A 19,083-nucleotide genomic window follows, 5' to 3' on the forward strand; every position below is an offset into this window, starting at 1 on the left:
ACGAACTTGGACTTTGACGAGAGTCCAAACACTGTGACAGAAAAGCCAGGTGGGGCTTCACACTATTAGTTTGCCATTGAATTATATATCATGGAAATACAGATTAAAAAGTTACTATTGTTACATTCTTCGGTTCATAGTAAATTTTAATTCAGCAGCACATCCACCTTGTGAAAAAAAAATTGATCCAAAACTATGTACATTCATGATTTCTAGTAGAACATCTTTCACATCTCTGGAGAGTTTTTCTTGTATATTTTATGGATGATCCGATCCAAAATCATTTAGATATGCTTTTTATATTTTTATTTTTTTGTCAATGAAATGAAATTTTGTAATTTTAGCTGTTGATAGAAAAGGAAAAATTGTAATGTTCCAGTCGTTAATTATTTTGTGTAAACCAAGTGTAAGTTAAAGATATATACATCCCAAAATCTCGAAAAAGATAGTGTTAAGATAGAGAGGATGATACTTCTTTTTTACCACACTCGTCACTCGTGTACAGTAGATTAATAATTATACTTACTAGTTCTAGTTCTAGAATGTAGGTAACTGGAAAGTTAGAAGTTCTGATCCTTTTGCACTATTCGTTTTCTTAAATTAATGTCAGATGATCAAACAAACACACTCGTGGCATCTAGAGCGACGTGAACATCATAATTATCTCCTAAATTATGTTCGTGCGCTCCATGTGTCTTTCAACATCTCTTTATCTCTTTAATTTTTATATATAAAAGCTACTTATGAATAATATTTGGCTAATTGCGTATATTATGTTATATAGTTGTTTTTTCTTCTATATACTAATATTATACGTTATTCTGTATAGAAAACGATGAACAGAGTAATTCTTTCAAATTAATAAAATAACAACTATTATCGGAAATGGAGTTTAGTTCATAGGATTTATGATTTAGTTTAAGATTTAGATTTTAATTAATTTCAAGTTTACGTATTATAACTTAGGAATTTTTTTAAACAGAACTTAGGATTTAAGTTTTTTTGTTGTTTTTAAAAACAAATAAATAGAACATTCCATAAGAATTATATTTACGATTCCCAGAAAATTATATATGGAATGATGCAACACAAGAAATTAAACAGGACAACTCTAAAAACCAAACAGAATTGGATACTAGGAGACCAATGATGAGTAGACACTAGACACGTTAGCTAAAAGAAGTCCCACTGAACCTAGTACTCGCATACTATGTGGGACACAGTCCATGACACATAAGATACTGTGGCCGCTCGCGACATTGAGGAAACAAAGTAAGCGTGGGACCTACTAACTAATCTAACACTCAGCTTCTTTTTATTTTCTTCAACATCTAAGAGCATCATTATCAGTTGTCTTTAGTTTTGAGTCCTTAGATTATTTAATTAATTTTTTATGTTAAGAAACAAAGTTAAGGAAAAATTCCAAAATGATTGATTATTGGTAGGACTTTTAATTGTTTCTTAGTAAATTAAATGTTCAGTTCATGGCACAAACTTGTATGACAAGTAATAAAGAGACCTTAAGACAAATTTATGTTGTGGTACTAAAAAATCAGTTTTCCCAGTTGTGCTCAATAATCTTTGAGCGTGTAAGAAGAACTCTTTCAAGTGCAGTACATGCTAGTTTCATCAGCGGCATTGTGAATGGTCTGATTCCTTCTGCTAGCTACACATTATCATTGCATTCATACCAGATCAGTCGCAGCACAAACATTAAGTAGAATGACAAAAGAAAATGAGCAGAGAAAGGCCAAGTCTAATGCTTTAACATCTCATGAACCAAACTCGCTTCCACTAATCCAACTTTCAACCTATTGGTCACATATAGAGCTCAAATCATAAAACCCAGAAGTAAATCAAATATAGATCCTAAAAAGAATAGATTACAAACAACAGCAATTCTCAGCTTTACTTTTGTATAAACAATGAAGAGACTCATTATTGATCAAACCACCAGAGACTCCAAAATGGATCTGTTCTTTGTTTATTCAACTCTGGTTGGGTGTTCATTGACATAAACTAACTAAGAACAGCAAGATCTCAGGTTTAGGTTGAATAAACAATAAACAGATCCAGTTACAAGGATTCTACCTAACTCCTATCTAACCCATTATCGATTAGATACATAGCTTCGAGAAGTAAATTTATCAAGCAAAAGAGATCGAATTTGAAAATGAAAACAGAGGAAAACGAGCAGAGAAGGCCAGGTCTAATGCTTTAAAATCTCAAGAACCAAGTTCACATCCACTAATCCAATTTTCAAACTATTAATCATATTATTACAGAACTCAGATCACAAAACCCTGAAACAGATCAAACATTAGAGACTTAAAAGAACTCTAGAGTACAAGTAATTTCAGCTCAATTTTATATCAGACCCGTTTTTGATCAAACACTAAAAACTCTGGTTTGTTGTTCATTGACAGAAAGATCTCAGCTTTAGGCTGAAACAACAATGAACAGATCCAATTGCAAGGATTCAAGCTAAATCCTAGCAAACCCATCACCGATTAGCTCCATATCACTAGACACATTGCTTACAGAAGCGAAAGAGATGGACTTTGAAAACGAACAAAACCTGATACTCCCAGTCAGCTGCGATGGCCTTGGCGAGAGCCAAAGAAGGAAGCTTGAGAGGTCTCTTCGAAGGAGTTATGAGTGTTCTGTAATCGAGCATCACAGTCCATCCATTCCCATCGTCTGCATCTCTCGTCGTCACCTTCTTGTAAAACCTCTTCCCCACGATCGAGCCCGTCGTGAAAGACGTCGGCATCGTCACCGAGTCCGAATCGCTGTTCCGTCGTGCGTTCGGGAGAGGAGATGATTCTGACTTCGGTCTCGACGTCTGGTTGAGGTGTTAAGAGAACAAGATCCGACAAACAAAACCCAGAGACCCATCTTATGAGAGAGATATATGGTATTGGAATCGACGATCAAGTAACAGAGGCAGAGTCGTGGAGTTGTCGAGGAGAAGATAAATCAAGAAGGAGGAGTGGAATCCGTCGAGGAGAGATCAATAGAGAAATTGAAACCAACTGATTTCATCAGTGGAAGAGAGAGAGAGATAGAGATGATACTTCGTGTTTGACACCTGTCCCATAAGGACGTTTCTTTTGTTCCTTAACTAAGGACGTCCTTCACATTAAAAGATATTTTTCTTTTTCTTTTAATTGTAAATGAGCTAAGATACATGGTTAAGGACAGCGATAATCTTGCTCTTTACTCAGCTTACGTGTCGTAATTTGAGCGATGCAGTCCACTTGGACTGTGAGAGAGAGAGAGAAGTGATTGTCTGATTTGACGTGGTCAAAAGGAAGATATCTCTTGTATGGATTGGACGGCTGATAAGCAACTCCAGTTTCTTCTCTTAAATAGACCGGGAAAACCGATCCGGTATCTTTAGCTGAATTTGAATACGGGTACTTGTACCGTTGTACGTCTGATCAGCAATCGGATATAAGCGAAACATGTTTCTAGACCGAGCCTGATCAGCAATCGGATATAAGCGAAACAAAATTTTCAATCCAAAATCCTAACCACCACCACCTAAGGATTTTTAGAACACTATGAAAAACACACAGTCGAGCAGTTTGCGTATTTCAGATGAATCTTCTCTATTTGTGACCCAGATATTATCAAGTCTACACCAAAAAAAAATATTATCAAGTTATTATGCCTCATTGTAATCAGAAGATATTACCTAACAACTAAGAAAGCAATGATAATTGCAAACTAATCAAATAATTTTCCTATAACAGCTCATTTGCAGCCGGTCAATGTGGTGTAGTATCATATATCTAAAAGCACAAGAAAAATGGAAGTTTTTCATTTTCAATAACATATAACAGTTTGATAATTTTCAGAAAGAAGGTAATGTATTAAACCAGTAGTTCTGTCCTCTTAGCTAAAAGGTCCCAATACTACAAAAACATCCACACCTGGTGAGAACGATGTGGAGTATCTAGCTAAACACACCATCTCCATCTATTCATGACTTTGATTAGTCAAAATTGCAATAATCTTGGTTGTACTCATAACTCAAATGCCTACTTACTAGTCATCTGGACAAATCGTTGAAGCCCAGCTTACAAGCCCACACGTGTGAGAGCATCCATCTTCTTGTACTAAATCATGATTTTATAAAGTAACGCGGTAATAATCAAAAGAACTATGAAACCAAGGGACTAATTTTGGAAAGAGTGAGAAACTTTGGATACCTTCGAAGCTTGGATCTCGAGAGAGCTCGAAAGAGGGAAAGAGAAGGCTAACTAGGGCTTTCTGCAATTCCTTTGTTCAGCTCTCTCTCTCTCTCTCTGCTCCATCTGAGGGCTAACATCTATCTTCTGAGGTCTGTGACAAAAATGTACAGCGGATCTAGCGATGGCGAGAGCCACGACACATCGAATCAGAGGAGGATCCCTCCGGCTTCCTCGATGCTCTGGGTTAGAAACCTACGGCGGTACATTGGTTCCGGCGCTGGTCTAGGATCCGAAGCTCTCATGGGTATGTCCTAAAGTTGCTCCCTTTCATATAAAGTTTTGATTTTTTTTTCAAATCGCGTTTTCGTTTTCGTTGTGTGATGAAAATGAGTAAAGTTTCTGACTTTGGTATAATTGATAAAAGGGTTTTTGTTTATTATTGCGTTGCAGAGCTTGAGACGAAGAGAATCTTGCTGGAGATATTCAAAGACAAGCAGCAGAAAAGTCAGGAAGCAGGCACTATACCAAGCTTCTACAAGAAGGCAATGTTTTTTTTTTTAACTCTAATAAGATGTTTTGTCTTTCTCATTTCACGGCACTAACATGTTTAAAACTTGCATCGTTGCTCTTTTGTTCAGAAACCAGAAGAAGGATCTATTAGCCAAAGAGTCCAGAGGCTTGCTAAATACCGCTTCTTGAAGGTATAATAGCTTCTTCATTGCCTCGTATTGTTCTTTAGAAAGATGTTTAATGTTTTTTTTTGCTTTGTTTCTGCAGAAACAATCGGATCTTTTGTTAAATTCTGATGATTTGGCTGCTATGTGGAATTGTTTGAGAGAAAACTGTGTGATTGATGATGGCACTGGTGCTGAGAAGGTACACACACGCTTATAGTTTTACTCTTAGAGCTGAAACTATGTTTATCTGAGATGTGCTGAATCTTTTGGCCATATAGATGAACTATGAAGACTTCTGTCACATTGCCTCTGTATGTACCGAACAAATCGGCCCCAAATGTCGTCGGTTTTTTCAGCCCATCCAATTTCATGAAGTTTGAGAAGGATGAGGCTGGAAGGATTGCTATTTTACCTTTCTATCTTTATGTGATGCGCACGGTGAGTGTCCTCATGTTTTTTTCACTTTGTCCTTTACTCTAACCGGCCATAGTTTATACTTTGTTTTGATGATCATTTGTTTATCACTGTTCAGGTGTCGCTTACACAAGCTAGGATTGATATGAGTGAGCTTGATGAAGATTCTGATGGTTTCCTTCAATCTCAAGTAAGTACCCCACCCAAGTGGCTCTAAAAGCTGTAAGTTTAGAACTGGCCCAATTGCTAAATCTAATCTCAGGTTCCTTCCTTGCTGTTATTGTAGGAAATGGAGTCCTATATATCTGGTCTAATACCTAATTTGGCACAACTGAGGGATATGCCGGATGCTTTTACTAACATGTATTGCCGTATAGCTTCACAAAAGTTTTTCTTCTTCTGTGATCCCCATAGGCGAGGTAGTCACTAAATACATACAATTATGAAGCATACGAGAAATTTGCTTAACCTAGTGTTGAATGGAATCTACTTTTGCGTTCAGGAAAAGCATGCATTAAGAAGATACTGCTCAGCAACTGTCTGCAGGAACTAATGGAATTGCATCAGGTGAGATTAGATGAAGGATTATTGAAAGATATTTCTGTTATCGTCTATAGATTTCCACTTTTACAATCTATTTGTTACTTCGGTTGCACTTATTGATTGTTCCCCGGGTACTCTACGTTTTAGGAAAGCGAGGAGGAAGTCACAGACACAGAGCAGGCTGAAAATTGGTTCTCTTTGACTTCAGCTCAACGTATATGTGGTGAGTGTGCTATATTTTAATACCTGCAGATAATCTGGAAACAAGTCTCGTTTTGTCTACGTGTTGATCTAGAGTTTTATCTTCCCTTGTGTAGATATGTTTCTTGCACTTGATAAAGATTGTAGCGGATCGCTGAGCAAACAAGAACTTAAAGAATACGCGGATGGGACCCTGACGGAGATTTTCATCGAAAGAGGTAAGAAATCATATACTTTTTTGGTCATAGAAGTAATTGTGTATCTACCAGGTTCTTCATACCCCCTTGCTTGTTTTTTGTAGTGTTTGATGAGCATGTCCGCCGTGGCAAAAGCGGCTCACGCAATTCCAGGGAAATGGACTTTGACAGCTTCCTAGATTTCGTTCTTGCGTTGGAGAACAAAGACACACCAGAGGGCTTGACATACTTATTCCGCTGTCTTGATCTCCAAGGGAGAGGCTTTCTCACCACTGCTGATATTCACTCTCTTTTCAGGTAGATAACTCTCTCTCTCTCTCTATCAAGTGACTTAAATCTATTTGTTTTTTAGTTATTTTCTTTTTAAAAAGACATGGAAGTAAAAGAAGGGAAGCATCAAAGAGTTGTGTGATGTTATCTGATACAATCTTCCTATATAAAACTATGCTTTTTCCTGCTTGCGGTAGCTGAGCTTTGTTCCGCGAGACTCATATCTGCAAAGATACTAGCGCATTACAAAACACACCCCTGTAAATTAGTCTCTCAAATCTCATTTGTTGAACTTGCAGAGATGTGCACCAGAAATGGATAGAAGGAGGGAACTACGAGCTGTGCATAGAGGACGTTAGGGACGAGATCTGGGACATGGTGAAACCGTCTGATCCATTGAAGATCACTCTGGATGATCTGTTGGGATGTAAACAAGGGGGAACCGTCGCGAGCATGCTGATAGATGTTCGTGGCTTCTGGGCTCATGACAACCGTGAGAACCTTCTCCAAGAAGAAGAAGAACCACCTGAGGAAGAGTCTCAGTGATGTTATTTTCCAGTGTTGTATCTAAACATTAAGCCACGTGGGTTCAGGGGCGGATCTATTAAACCAAGTTAGGGAGTCTGCTGATTTTTTTTTTTAATTTCTTCTTTAACTACGTACAAGTTCAGTCATTCCCTATTAATCATGTATTTAACCACTTTCCAGGTTCGATTTCACATTTCTTAAAAAAACTCTATTTGTTGCATTAATGCACACATTGAGTATATTAACCTTTTGTCTTTAGTGTTCTTATAAATATTTTCGGTAAATAATCATAATTAAAACTTAATAATATTAATATGTTTCTTGCTTTCTCTTGACACTGATTAAAGAGTCCTTAGAAGTTTTATTACAAGCAAGAGGATATGAAGATTATATGTTCATTTACAATCAACCATTAAGCATCAATTTTCATTGGTTTGATTAAATCAAGCAATCATTAAAAGCTAATATAATAAGCATCCTAACATTAATTTCCAAAATCAATGAGTCTTTATTTCCCCTTAATGATTGAAAGTTTTAGTTGTTGTTCTTGCTTGCTTTTTTTTTTTCTTGCTTTTGTTTCTTGAATCACAGACTCAATTCCTTGATTACACTTAGATTAAGATAATGACATGTATTCCTATTGCTTGAAACACTTAAGATTGAATTGACATCTTTTGATACTACTTTGATCTTAAAAATCATATAATTTTATGAAAAGTATAAATTTAAAATCTATGCACAAATATTATTATATTTTTTTGTCTTATATGCGTATTGTTATGTATCAATATTTATATATAAACTGACCCTTGTAAAATTTACTTCTAATATGCGTAACTCTTTGTATAAGAAGCTTATTAGTTGGAAGAAAATGGCTGATGACATTGTCACTTGACTTCTTGCTTGAATCTGATTTGATTACTGAGTCTCAGTGATAATGTTACTTTCCGTGTCTAGACTCTCATGTGTTTCTTTGTGTAAGAAGCTTATTAGTTACTGACATTAATTAAATGGCTGTTTATAGTGTCACTTGACTTCTTGGAAAATTTGATTTGATTATTGAGATTTTATATATTTCTTATTTACATAAATCCACTAAAAACATAGACAGGTGTTTTCATTCATCTCTTAGAGATTACAAAATACAAGTCTTTTAAGGTTCTTATCTTGTCTCAGGACAGAGGCCTTTGTTCTGTTCTCTAGAGATTGTAACTTTGCTTCAGATGAAACACTTCAACCTCCATAAGTAACTGAGTTATGGGGACATGTTTTGTCTGTTTCTGTGAAGTGTGATTTGAGTTCGGCAGATGATTTTCAATGCTTTCAAGTTGCGACACCTTTGTGGATCTCACAACGCTAATTACCGCGACTTATGTTACTAATTTAAGTTTTTTTAAGTTTAATTTTCATATGATGTAATGAAAGTTCAAAAGCATATTTTCTTTGGTTAATTTAGAAAAAAACATAGTTACAAATAAAACAATAGTAATAATTATGGTACATCAATATTAATCAACATTATAGAATTAGTGAATTATTATTAATTAATATATTTACTAAATAACATTGTTTTATGCTCTGATTTAAATTGTGGATTTCTGACCAGATATTTTTGATAAAAAAAATATTTTACTTATACAAAGTTTAGTTTCTTTACAATCCATATAATTCCAGCCCCATCTTGCATTCAGCTTGTTCTTTTTATTAACAATGTGCATTTTACTGAATTTAAATATGAATATTCATACAGTGATAATATAATCACAAACGAGTAAAGACAAATCAGTTTATTATAATTATATTAGTTCCTTCAGATTCGTATATATTTTTCTCTTAAAAGTTCATATAATTGATTGCACATTTTAAAAATGTATAAGTAAAGTCGCACAAAAAAAAAAAAAAAAAAAAATGTATAAGTAACCTCAGAAGTACAATAAGAAGACAACACACTGATTATTGATCTGACGTGGACTCATCATATCACCATGTCAAAGATCATCCATGTGTTAAAATTTAAAAACATTATTCTGCGTACTTAACTCAGTGTTAAGTTGCTAGTTAGATATACTAAGTCAAACCCACAATGCACCAGCCCGCTTAAGCATCGGGATTAAGGATCCGTTAAGGTGTAGACTCATGACCTCATTGGCTCCACCGACCAACTCTCCTCCAATAAAAACAGCCGGTACCGCTGGGCTACACCCGAGCCGCAACAGCGCCTGCTCAATCTCCCTCCCTCTAGACACCTCATCTAACTCGTAAACCGCTGGATTCGCTCCAAAATCACAGAGCAAAGTCTTGACCGTGTGAGACATACAACATGAGCTTTTGCTGTATATCACCACTGGTCTCTCCAACACCATCTTCGTTATCATCTCCATTGTTGTATTTGATGGTATCCAACTCTTTAGATTTCTTCTTTACGTTGTTTTTCAACAAGTTTGATAATCAAAAGAAAATATCGAAAAGATTTAAGGGGAAAACAAAGTAAAACTCCTGATTGGACTTGAAGAATAAGGTTTTGTGAGAATGATGTGTTGATATAAAATTGGTTGGAAGAGCTTGTTTATATAGGGGCAGAGAAGACTATGACTATTGGATCAGATCGGACAATATGTTAAGATTTTGTTTCTAACGATATCACTTCCGACAGCGACACAAGGTCAGTTTTATTTTGGATCACAAATGTTAAGTAAAGAGAGAATCTGATGATTTCGAAAGTGTATTTTTTATTTAAAAAGCTGTCCATTAGGCATATGTATGTATTTTTTTCATATGTATTTAGTCATGGCTAAAAGGTGATAGTGTCCTTAGTTCGTACGATTCCATAGAGCGTTCTATAGCTGATCTCGATTAATATAAAAAATCATAAGCCATTATATCCCCTTCTTATTAATCAAGAAGCATTTTTAAAGAGTAACCTTTGGTTTGTAAGTTATTTACGGGTGTGCCATGCTGACGTGTCGGCACCATATTCATTCTCAGCCCATTTGTATATTTGCCCTCAACTCACTAGAATAATTACATAAGTCTGCCATTGTCATATAATATACTCTCATCGTCAAACATTAATATAATTCATCGAATTATTTAGCATTCAATTCCGATTTATCCGTTTATGGCAACGTTCATATAATTGCGTGTATGACTTAAATGTTTGAATTTATTGTGTTTTGTTTCATTTGTTTATATATGGGAAGCTCGGCTGGTGGACTTTAATTTGGTGTCAGATTTGGTGAGTACTATGATTTGCAATTTATGATCCTTTTATAATGATTAGGCAATTTATGATCTTTCCATATATAATGATATTAGTCTGTCCGAAAAGTATGAATATTTTAAATATAAATGTAAGTGGTTCATTTTATAGTTTTGGTTCATTTTAGGAGACAGCCTTCATTTTATAGTTTTGTTTAGATTGCAATTATATCCTACTCATAATAATTGTTTTCAAAAATCTATACTCGGATTACTATTGGATATATCCCCTTCTTATTAATCAAGGAGCAATTTTGAGAGTAACATTTGTTTTTTAAGTTATTTACATGTGTGCCATGCTGACGTGGGGGCACCATATTCATTCTCAGCCCATTTTTAGATTTACCCTCAATTTACTAGAATAATTACATATGAATGTCATTGTGATACATGTGAATAATCGACTTATATAATATAGTCTCATAACCGAATTATTCGCATTCAATTAATGATGCATCCGTTTATAGCAACCTTAATTTACTGCCTTTAATTTCGTGTATTAATTTAATGCCACTAATTTATTGTCTTTAGTTTCGTGTGTACATTTATAGCAACCTTTGTAGAGCGATTTTAATTTGGTTTCGATTTTGGAAACTACTATGATTGACAATTATGATCCGTCCATAATGATTAAACAATCATTCCTTATATCATTCATTCATTTTCAAAATAGACAATTATGCTGTCATTCAAGGAGTGGCAATTATGAGTAAAAAAATATCGGGTATTAATTGCATAATACTAACGGAAATTTAAACTTGGTGCACAAGATCTAAAAATATATATAATGATAGTGGAGGTCATTCCGAACAAAATAAGTCGTGTACATGTAGGTGTGATTATATAAGGTTTCTATTACTTTTATTTCCTTATAATTCGTGTACATGTTGCTCCTTTTTTTTGTCTGATAGCAATCCGTCTAACGGTTTTCAGGGTTTTAACCAGAGCATTTTCAAGCGAGAGACTAAGAATCGAAGTGGAGCTTTATCTTTCCAATTCACAGGTTTTTGTAATTCACATTTTTTTTAATGTTTACTTTTAAGTATATTACTTTTATCTTTACCTTTTTAATTCACAGGTTTTTCTGCGAGAGACTAAGAATCGAATTTGAGCTTTACCTTTCTAATTCACAGCTTTACCTTTCTAAGTCGGTAAAAAAATACTGACTTGCTTTACCTTTCTAAGTCGATAGGTTTTTTTTTCAAATTAGGCCACAAGTATCTTTCCTTATTTCTTTTATGTTTACTTTTAAGAATATTATATGCAGCTGTTTGTTACCCTTTGTTATTTTAATATTTTTGATTAGCAGTTATATAATTTGGTAAATGAATAGACTTGATTTTTTTTGAATTGTTGTTTATTGATTATTAGCTAATAATCAAGAATTTGATAATAGTCTCATTCATGGAATACCAACTCAGAGAAAGCAGCCACACAAGATATGTTTTATTATATGATTTATATTTGGTGTTCATATTTTCATATACAAATATGAAGGACTGCCCACATATTTATTTAATTTATTATAATTGTCACACATATAAATAATATGGAGAATATATATATAGAGAATATGAAATTTAATATAAGTAGGGAACTATATATCTAGCATATTGTAAAGTCGGAAATATATAAATTTATATCAAAGTATTTTTTCTCTATATGGAATTTCAGTTACCGTATAATTAAGCTTATCTTACTTGGTAAAACAATATATTTAAAGCTTCTTCACACAAGTTTGTACATTAATTGGATTTTTAATTTATGGAAATATATGAATATATGGTGGAGCATTGATAGTAATACATTTACTACTCAAAATATTCTCACGAGTTTATATCTTTCTTTTTTAATATAAAACGAATAAATTCAATATTGGACTAATAATCTACCATATAATTACTTTTCCTTTATTGATTAATAGGTGAATACATTTATGAACAAATTAAAATTAATAAATATGTATCATCCCTTTCTTATTAATAGGGAAGAAAAGTAAAAAATAACCTTTTAGTTAATACTTATTTACCCCAATACCATGCTGACATGTCTATTCCACAATTCTCTTCAAACCATATTTAGAAATATCCTTAACTTAATAAATATATTACAGGTTTTGCCATTGGTCTCACTTCTCTCAAATATTGGTTTAGACTATAGTTACGCATATAAATCTATTTTCCTATTTATGACAGTGTTTCGAACACCATAAATAAGAAATATGAATCCTTGCATTACGCAATAAGAAAATTGGAAATATGCAGTGATTAATTACTCTATATATTTGACTATATTAATAAAGAGAATAATTTAGTTTCTTATTCTGTACAAAGTAAGTTACTCATAGTTAGCAACATTTATGCGAGATTTTCCTAATCAAAATATGAAAATTTATTTTTGCATTTAAAGTAAAGATACGCGTACTAAGTATGATTATTTAATTTGACCAAAAAGTATGATTATCCTCTATATATTAATAAAGAAACATTTAAAAAGTTGTAACCTTAAGTTTGTATTAACTAAAAAATCTTGCTTAAGTGTCACTTAATTATGATGTTAATTTTGTTTACGTGGCACCATAAAAATTAATTAAAAATTAATAAGTTCAAAATCCAATTTCTAGAAAATATTATATTAATCCAAACATAAATGTATATGATATGATAAATTTAATACTCGACGATCTCATTAAATTAATATTCGGCAATCTCATTAAATTAATACTCAACGATCTCATTAAATGATACTTTCTTTAAATGGCTCAAGGTTGATTTATATTGTGATTCAACATATATTTTTTTTTTAAAATGTGTAAGATATACTCTTAGTCCATATTACTAAAACAGAAATTTAAATCAAAATTTACTATATATTATGGGTCTAAGTATTGCATGCTTTTGGTATAAAACAGAAACTAATGATTTTCTAAGTGTTGTTTTTTTAATTAATAACAAAGAGACGCTTTGATAAAATAATAGCAAAAGAGACGCAGCTATTCAAAATTGTTTTGTTAATAAAAGAAAAAATATTTTATAGCAAAGAAACACAATTTTAGTTTAGTTTTCAAATTTGTAATTGTCTTTTAATATTTTAATTTTCCATCTTATATTTTAAAACGAAAGTAAAAATCTGATATTTTGAAAATTAGTATAACTTCAAAATCGAAAAATATTTAAATTTTATTTACTAACAAGTTAGTAAAAGAAAATATCCATATGTATCAGCCCCACATATAAATGATTATATAAACAAACAAAAATTGTAAAAAAATTCAATCATATATAAATCTTAAATTTGTCAATACAATATGTTTAATTAGAAAATAACTATTTATTTCGGATTATCTATAATCAATGTCGTTTAAATGTTCTTTTTAATTTTAATTGAGTCGAAATAGGATCAATCGTAAACTGCCGGTATTATGATCATTAGAAGACAGTAAAAATCCTAATATTTGAATCAATTTTCCTGATACACAATTTATGTATCAAACTCTTTTGGTAAGTTTAAATTAATTGTTTTTATACAATATTGTTTGAATAGTTGAGAAACGTTTTGACCAAATTAATGATTCCACCAAAATTTTAAGCTTGGTACAAAATTTTGAAGAAGTCTATATGGTAGGTTTAATTTAAGATAATAATATACTTTGTCACCAAGTCTAAAATTTCGACAACTTAAAACAACTTTGCTAAATATGTTTGTGGTAGTTATTGAAAATTTACGTAAATATTGGTTCAATATATCACATTAAAATATGGTTTTTAGATAATTAGTGCTAATTATTTTAACTTTCCAAACAATCCGAAAACCTATCTATGCCTACTATATATATACGGTTGAGTTTTTCCTTATAAATACCATCAAATGTTTTCATAACCCTTAATCTATGATTATAAGAATATCAATGATATCTCATTTTAATTGTTTGATTTGAATTTCTATATTTTTTTATGTGTACCAAATATTTATACTTAATTAATTATTCTACATTGAAAAAAACATAAATATCAAATATATTTTTAACACAAAAACACATGTATTCAGAAATCATGAAATTTTACAATATGAAAACATAAATTTTAAAATAAATATTTCACCATGCGCAAGGCGCATGTCTTATCCTAGTTGATTAATATTTGAGAAGCATACGTTTATGTCGTTCTTGTTCATAGCTTATATACAACTTATTGTGGCTCAACAAAGTAAAAATGGCTTGATTAATTTACTGAATCTCGCAGATTGCCTAGGGCAGGAAGCGATCTTAGAAACCAATCACGCTAATATATTCACGGATTTTGTTTTTACTTTATATTTGTTAATATTGTGTGTGGATCCGATGAAACCCTTTGGAAACCTAGGTTACATTGAGGTATAACTGGTTTATAGCCCAAGTGACTGGATAGGGGTCAATGCCAATGGACCATGTGCATTAATAAGTACCAACTGATTGGTATAGTTTTCATGATTTGAATACAAAAAAAAAAAAGAAAACATGCATATCATCAGGTAAATGGTCAGGCACTGCATAGTTCATTTTTTTTTATAGTACCGCTAATCATTTTATGTTCAGTTTTGATTCATCATTCATGCCACCTTGTCGTGGCAGATTAGTGGATGTGATTTTAGACTTTTAGTTTAAATTAAGTTGATCTAATTAATTGCGCCCAATTATAATATCATCACAAATTTTCCATGAATCAAAAACATGCATGCTTCCTAAATCTTTCCTAGCATAATCATTCCAAGTTTAAAAGTAGTAGAGCATGGTTTCTTGCATATTCAATATGCATATATATATATTTCTTGTATATGTTTACCTCTCAAAACAAAATTGGAATATGTAAAGCTTATCAAAGAGGCATCTTGTGAGTTGGAGAATTAGTTATCCAAAATAGGGTCTCTTTTTCCTTATGACACGTCTTCTTCTACGTGAGGATTCTATTCTCGACTCGCCACTTCCACATTTTGTAAATCGCAAAAAGCTTATTTTTTATAATTAAAAGAGAGAGATTCTATATATATATGAGCTAAGCACTTCATTAGCTTTCATTGTGACAAAAGAATCTTAAGGACAACGAATGGAGAATACATATGAAAAAGTAAAAACAAATTCTTGTATGTATATATGCTCTCTTTTTTTTTGAAAAAAGGCTTATGTATATATGCTCTTGAGGTCCCCGTTTTCATAACTTCTTTGCCATGCAACATGCAGATTCATTAGATTTCCATCATTCGGTTTGGAACACCGATCATGGTTTAATATTGGTTTATATCTAGAAAATTCATCCTAAAGTTTTTAATACAGTTTTATTTTTGGCATATTCATGCACATAAACTTCAAAGACATGGATATAGCCCATGATCTTTGAGATGGGACGAAACATAGCAGAAACGATAAAACCAAGATCAGTTAGTTATGTAGATCTTCTCACTAGACCATGTCGTGATCTGGTCCCATGATGGTCAGATAAGATGCGCGTGGCCTAGACGGTCCATTCTATAGCAACATGCCAAACATTATTCTGAGAGTAAAATACATTATTCAGCTAATAATTCTCGACTCTCAACAGCATTATTACAAAAGGAGACATAGCTGGTCTGTGGTGATTTTCCAAGTACATAATATGTTTCGACTAGGGTTTCTGGTAATGAAAAGCTGGGTTTATAAATATGCAAACATGATTCTAACCTATTTTTCCACTCGAAAAAGTCAAGCAGGTCCGATTAGTACTATATAGTTAATTATTCCATTGAAGAAAACATTTACCGCCATTTTGTGATCGAGAACTAGTATAGTAGTAAGAACTAGGAACCTCATAAACTTTTTGTACAAAGAGGGACAAACCTAATTGGGAGAGATCATTAGTCATGAGGTAAGCCGGAAGACTACTGTTTGTATTAACACGTATTAAACTAGTATATGTCTAGATTTTACAAAATGATTAATCAAAATCTGGATTTTGTAACCCTAGCTATTGTCACCCATGATTTTAAGATTACCACATAACCTATGACTCTTTTGACATTTTACAATTATATCGAATCTTTTTCCAACGTGTTGATGGCTATAAGCACGTATAAGAACATGTATCCAATAAACAAAACGAACATTTCTTTTCCAACTGCAGATGCTATCCTTTCTACATTTGCTGACATATATATTGTATATACGTATATGTAAGAATACAAAATTCAATATATTCGATGATGGTTGCAATGTACGACTCTTGGACCTCAAAGTTTGGCCTGCTAGAAGACCAATAGCCAACTTAATTGGGTTCATGCATGCATGGTGGAATCTCGACAACGTTTTATTCGTTTTGTGACAGTCCCATGTACAATTGATATTTTATATATAGTTTGCAAACATATCCCCCATATAATATGAATTATATGACCACTTGTTTAATCCTAACTACTGTACTAACTGAATCATTTAAAAAAAACGTTTGTTTTGATACTTCTTTTTTTGAATACCAGAATGTTTGAGGCTGAAACCTATAGTTTGTTTTGATACTCGGGATCTTATGCATAATGATTATAATAATCTCCCTCTAGATAATACATTTTGATAGATATGCAGGCCTGTAGATATGTGATTCAAGTATTATAAACTGTAGTAATATCTCAAGAATTATACAATAATAAATTTCTGAGGAAGTTCAAACTTTTAAGTTTAGAAATAAACTAGTAATTTATGAATTAATTTAGAGGGACAAAAATCGTACGGTTGCACACAAGGGGTTAATTAGTTTTTACTTTTAGACAAGTGTTAAATGTAGTATTCCAATTTGCTGTGTATGAAATGTATATGAAAATGTACGTTACAGGATAAGATATATGACTCATGAGCAATCTTTTATAGAATATGTGCCATTATACTCTTTTTCTTACATGTATGCCACGCTATATATATAATGTTGATATATAATGTTCTTTAAAAAGGTTAACCAAATAACCAATGACGATGGTAAAAATAAGATGGCGAGGACGGATCGTGGCATCACATATTACCATGGTATGTACAATCGTCGGTACGTTGCATGGTTGCAACTCAATTTGCCTTTCACACAAAAAAACTCAATTTGCATACATTTATCGATTTTTTTTTTTAAAAAAACATGTATCCAATTATAAAAAGTAGATCGTAGATGCCAGAATAAGTTAACAGGACCAATAAATTATATTTACATATATTCGGGTATTGCTGTTTATCTATCGATATTGTTACGTGGAGCAATCAGATTGAAAAGATGAGTTTGGCGTCAGCTCGAAAAATGATCAAACCAGCGACAACAAAACGCGTGTTCTCTCAAAAAGGATTCCGAATTATGTTCTACAAAAAAAAAAAATCTTGCACCAAATTCCAAATTTTCAGAAAAGTATAATATCCATTTTCGAAAAAGGAACTCCTTTTGTGGCGTCAAACAAGTTCACCTTAAAATTTATAAACATGTAGATTCGTTTGCATCGAAAATACAGATTAGAAAGAAAAAAACATGTTGTTGGCTATATAGTAATCCCAAAAGGCAACATGAATATTTATTATGTTATATATTATATACTATATAGGTCTATTTATTTATTGATTTAGTTATTTATCGTTGTATGGTCTTACTCTTACTCTTATCCACTTGATTTCCAGAGATTTAGCTAAAGAAAATATAGATAACCCTTTATACGAATTATGCAGATGCGGACATTCTGTTATTAAGTATAGCAATACAATTATGTTGAATAAATAACATTGCAACGTAATATTCGCACTGAAGTTCACAAGTTTTTTTTTTGTTTATGCAAAGTTCACAGATTTCCTTGATGCACAAACAACGTTTTACCTACTTTTACCTCATATATATATATATNGCTACTCTTTTAGCCTTCCAAGTTCCATTCACTGCATTTTGTCCATCAGGAGGCAACAGAATAAGCTTCTTATAGTTTACAGGGGATAAGGTCGGCAGTAAGCGACTACTATTCTACTACAATATGTTTTTGGAGGAATAATGGGATGTGATACTTGCTCTGGCGCATCCGAGTACCCTATTCAGTGTGTCATAAAGCTATCAAAAGATGATGTGTTAGTTAACATGATTGCAGTTAACGTTCGATGCATGTTCAAAGTGATTGATCGATAAAAATTGAGACCTAGGATGGAGCTCCCGGGAAGCCGAACAAAAATGAGTGTACATATTTCTTCCGCAGGTCTAAGAGGGACTATCCGCCAATTGTATCTCCAAGGTATTTTCTAAGAGTTGAGGCACAAAGGGCCTCCCAAACATGGCCATATTGACAAAAGCATTAGCATCAACATGTTCGTAGGTTAAAAAAAAAAACATGTTCGTAGGTTAGTTAACTCTAAACTGTTTTTAAAAAGCCCAAAACTCACTCCCACCAATATGACATACACTTCTATACTAGGTGATTTTCCCGTGCTCATGCACGGATACACATATTTATAAATAAATATGTTACAATAGTTGATTATTATTTAATTTTAATTTTGAATTAATTTGTAATTTGTATGCATAATTTATACTAATAATATTATATTATTTTAATCAGACATATGATTTTAAATAAGTTATCATTTGGGTATAGGGCTGGGCAAAAAATCTGAACCCGAAAAACCGAACCCGATCCGAAAAAGTAGCACCGAACCCGAACCGAAATTGATTAAATATCCGAACGGGTTCAAAATTTCGGTATCTAAAGAACCGAAACCGAACCCGATCCGAACCGAAATATTTTGGGTACCCGAATGTATCCGAAATAAATTTATATACTTAAATA

General features: G+C 32.5%; 2 protein-coding genes and 1 non-coding gene across 3 annotated transcripts; 2 read left to right on the top strand and 1 right to left on the bottom strand.

The window, feature by feature from the left end:
• Window positions 1-4,178: 4,178 nt before the first annotated feature.
• LOC130509376 (probable serine/threonine-protein phosphatase 2A regulatory subunit B'' subunit TON2) lies at window positions 4,179-7,283 on the top strand. The gene is given in 13 exon segments (XM_057005257.1): window positions 4,179-4,503; window positions 4,650-4,741; window positions 4,838-4,900; window positions 4,977-5,075; window positions 5,155-5,223; window positions 5,225-5,314; window positions 5,409-5,480; window positions 5,577-5,709; window positions 5,793-5,857; window positions 5,981-6,056; window positions 6,151-6,252; window positions 6,336-6,528; window positions 6,801-7,283. Coding segments are annotated over 13 exon segments (1,443 nt in total). The 5' UTR covers window positions 4,179-4,361; the 3' UTR covers window positions 7,048-7,283.
• Window positions 6,620-6,739, top strand: LOC130510298 (small nucleolar RNA snoR104). The gene has a single exon (XR_008943975.1). It is a non-coding gene; the product is annotated as a small nucleolar RNA snoR104 (small nucleolar RNA).
• A 1,641-nt stretch (window positions 7,284-8,924) lies between the features above and the next one.
• LOC130509377 (monothiol glutaredoxin-S2) lies at window positions 8,925-9,565 on the bottom strand. Its single transcript, XM_057005258.1, has one exon. It carries the CDS (start codon window positions 9,408-9,410, stop codon window positions 9,102-9,104), a length of 309 nt encoding a protein of 102 aa, XP_056861238.1. The 5' UTR covers window positions 9,411-9,565; the 3' UTR covers window positions 8,925-9,101.
• Between the last annotated feature and the right edge of the window lie 9,518 nt (window positions 9,566-19,083).

Source organism: Raphanus sativus, chromosome 3 (genome assembly GCF_000801105.2).
Source record: "Raphanus sativus cultivar WK10039 chromosome 3, ASM80110v3, whole genome shotgun sequence".
Taxonomy (NCBI): Eukaryota; Viridiplantae; Streptophyta; class Magnoliopsida; order Brassicales; family Brassicaceae; genus Raphanus; species Raphanus sativus.

Coding starts and splice junctions, on each gene's coding strand:
- LOC130509377 (XM_057005258.1), bottom strand. CDS start 9,410: ATGGAGATGATAACGAAGATGGTGTTGGAGAGACCAGTGGTGATATAC.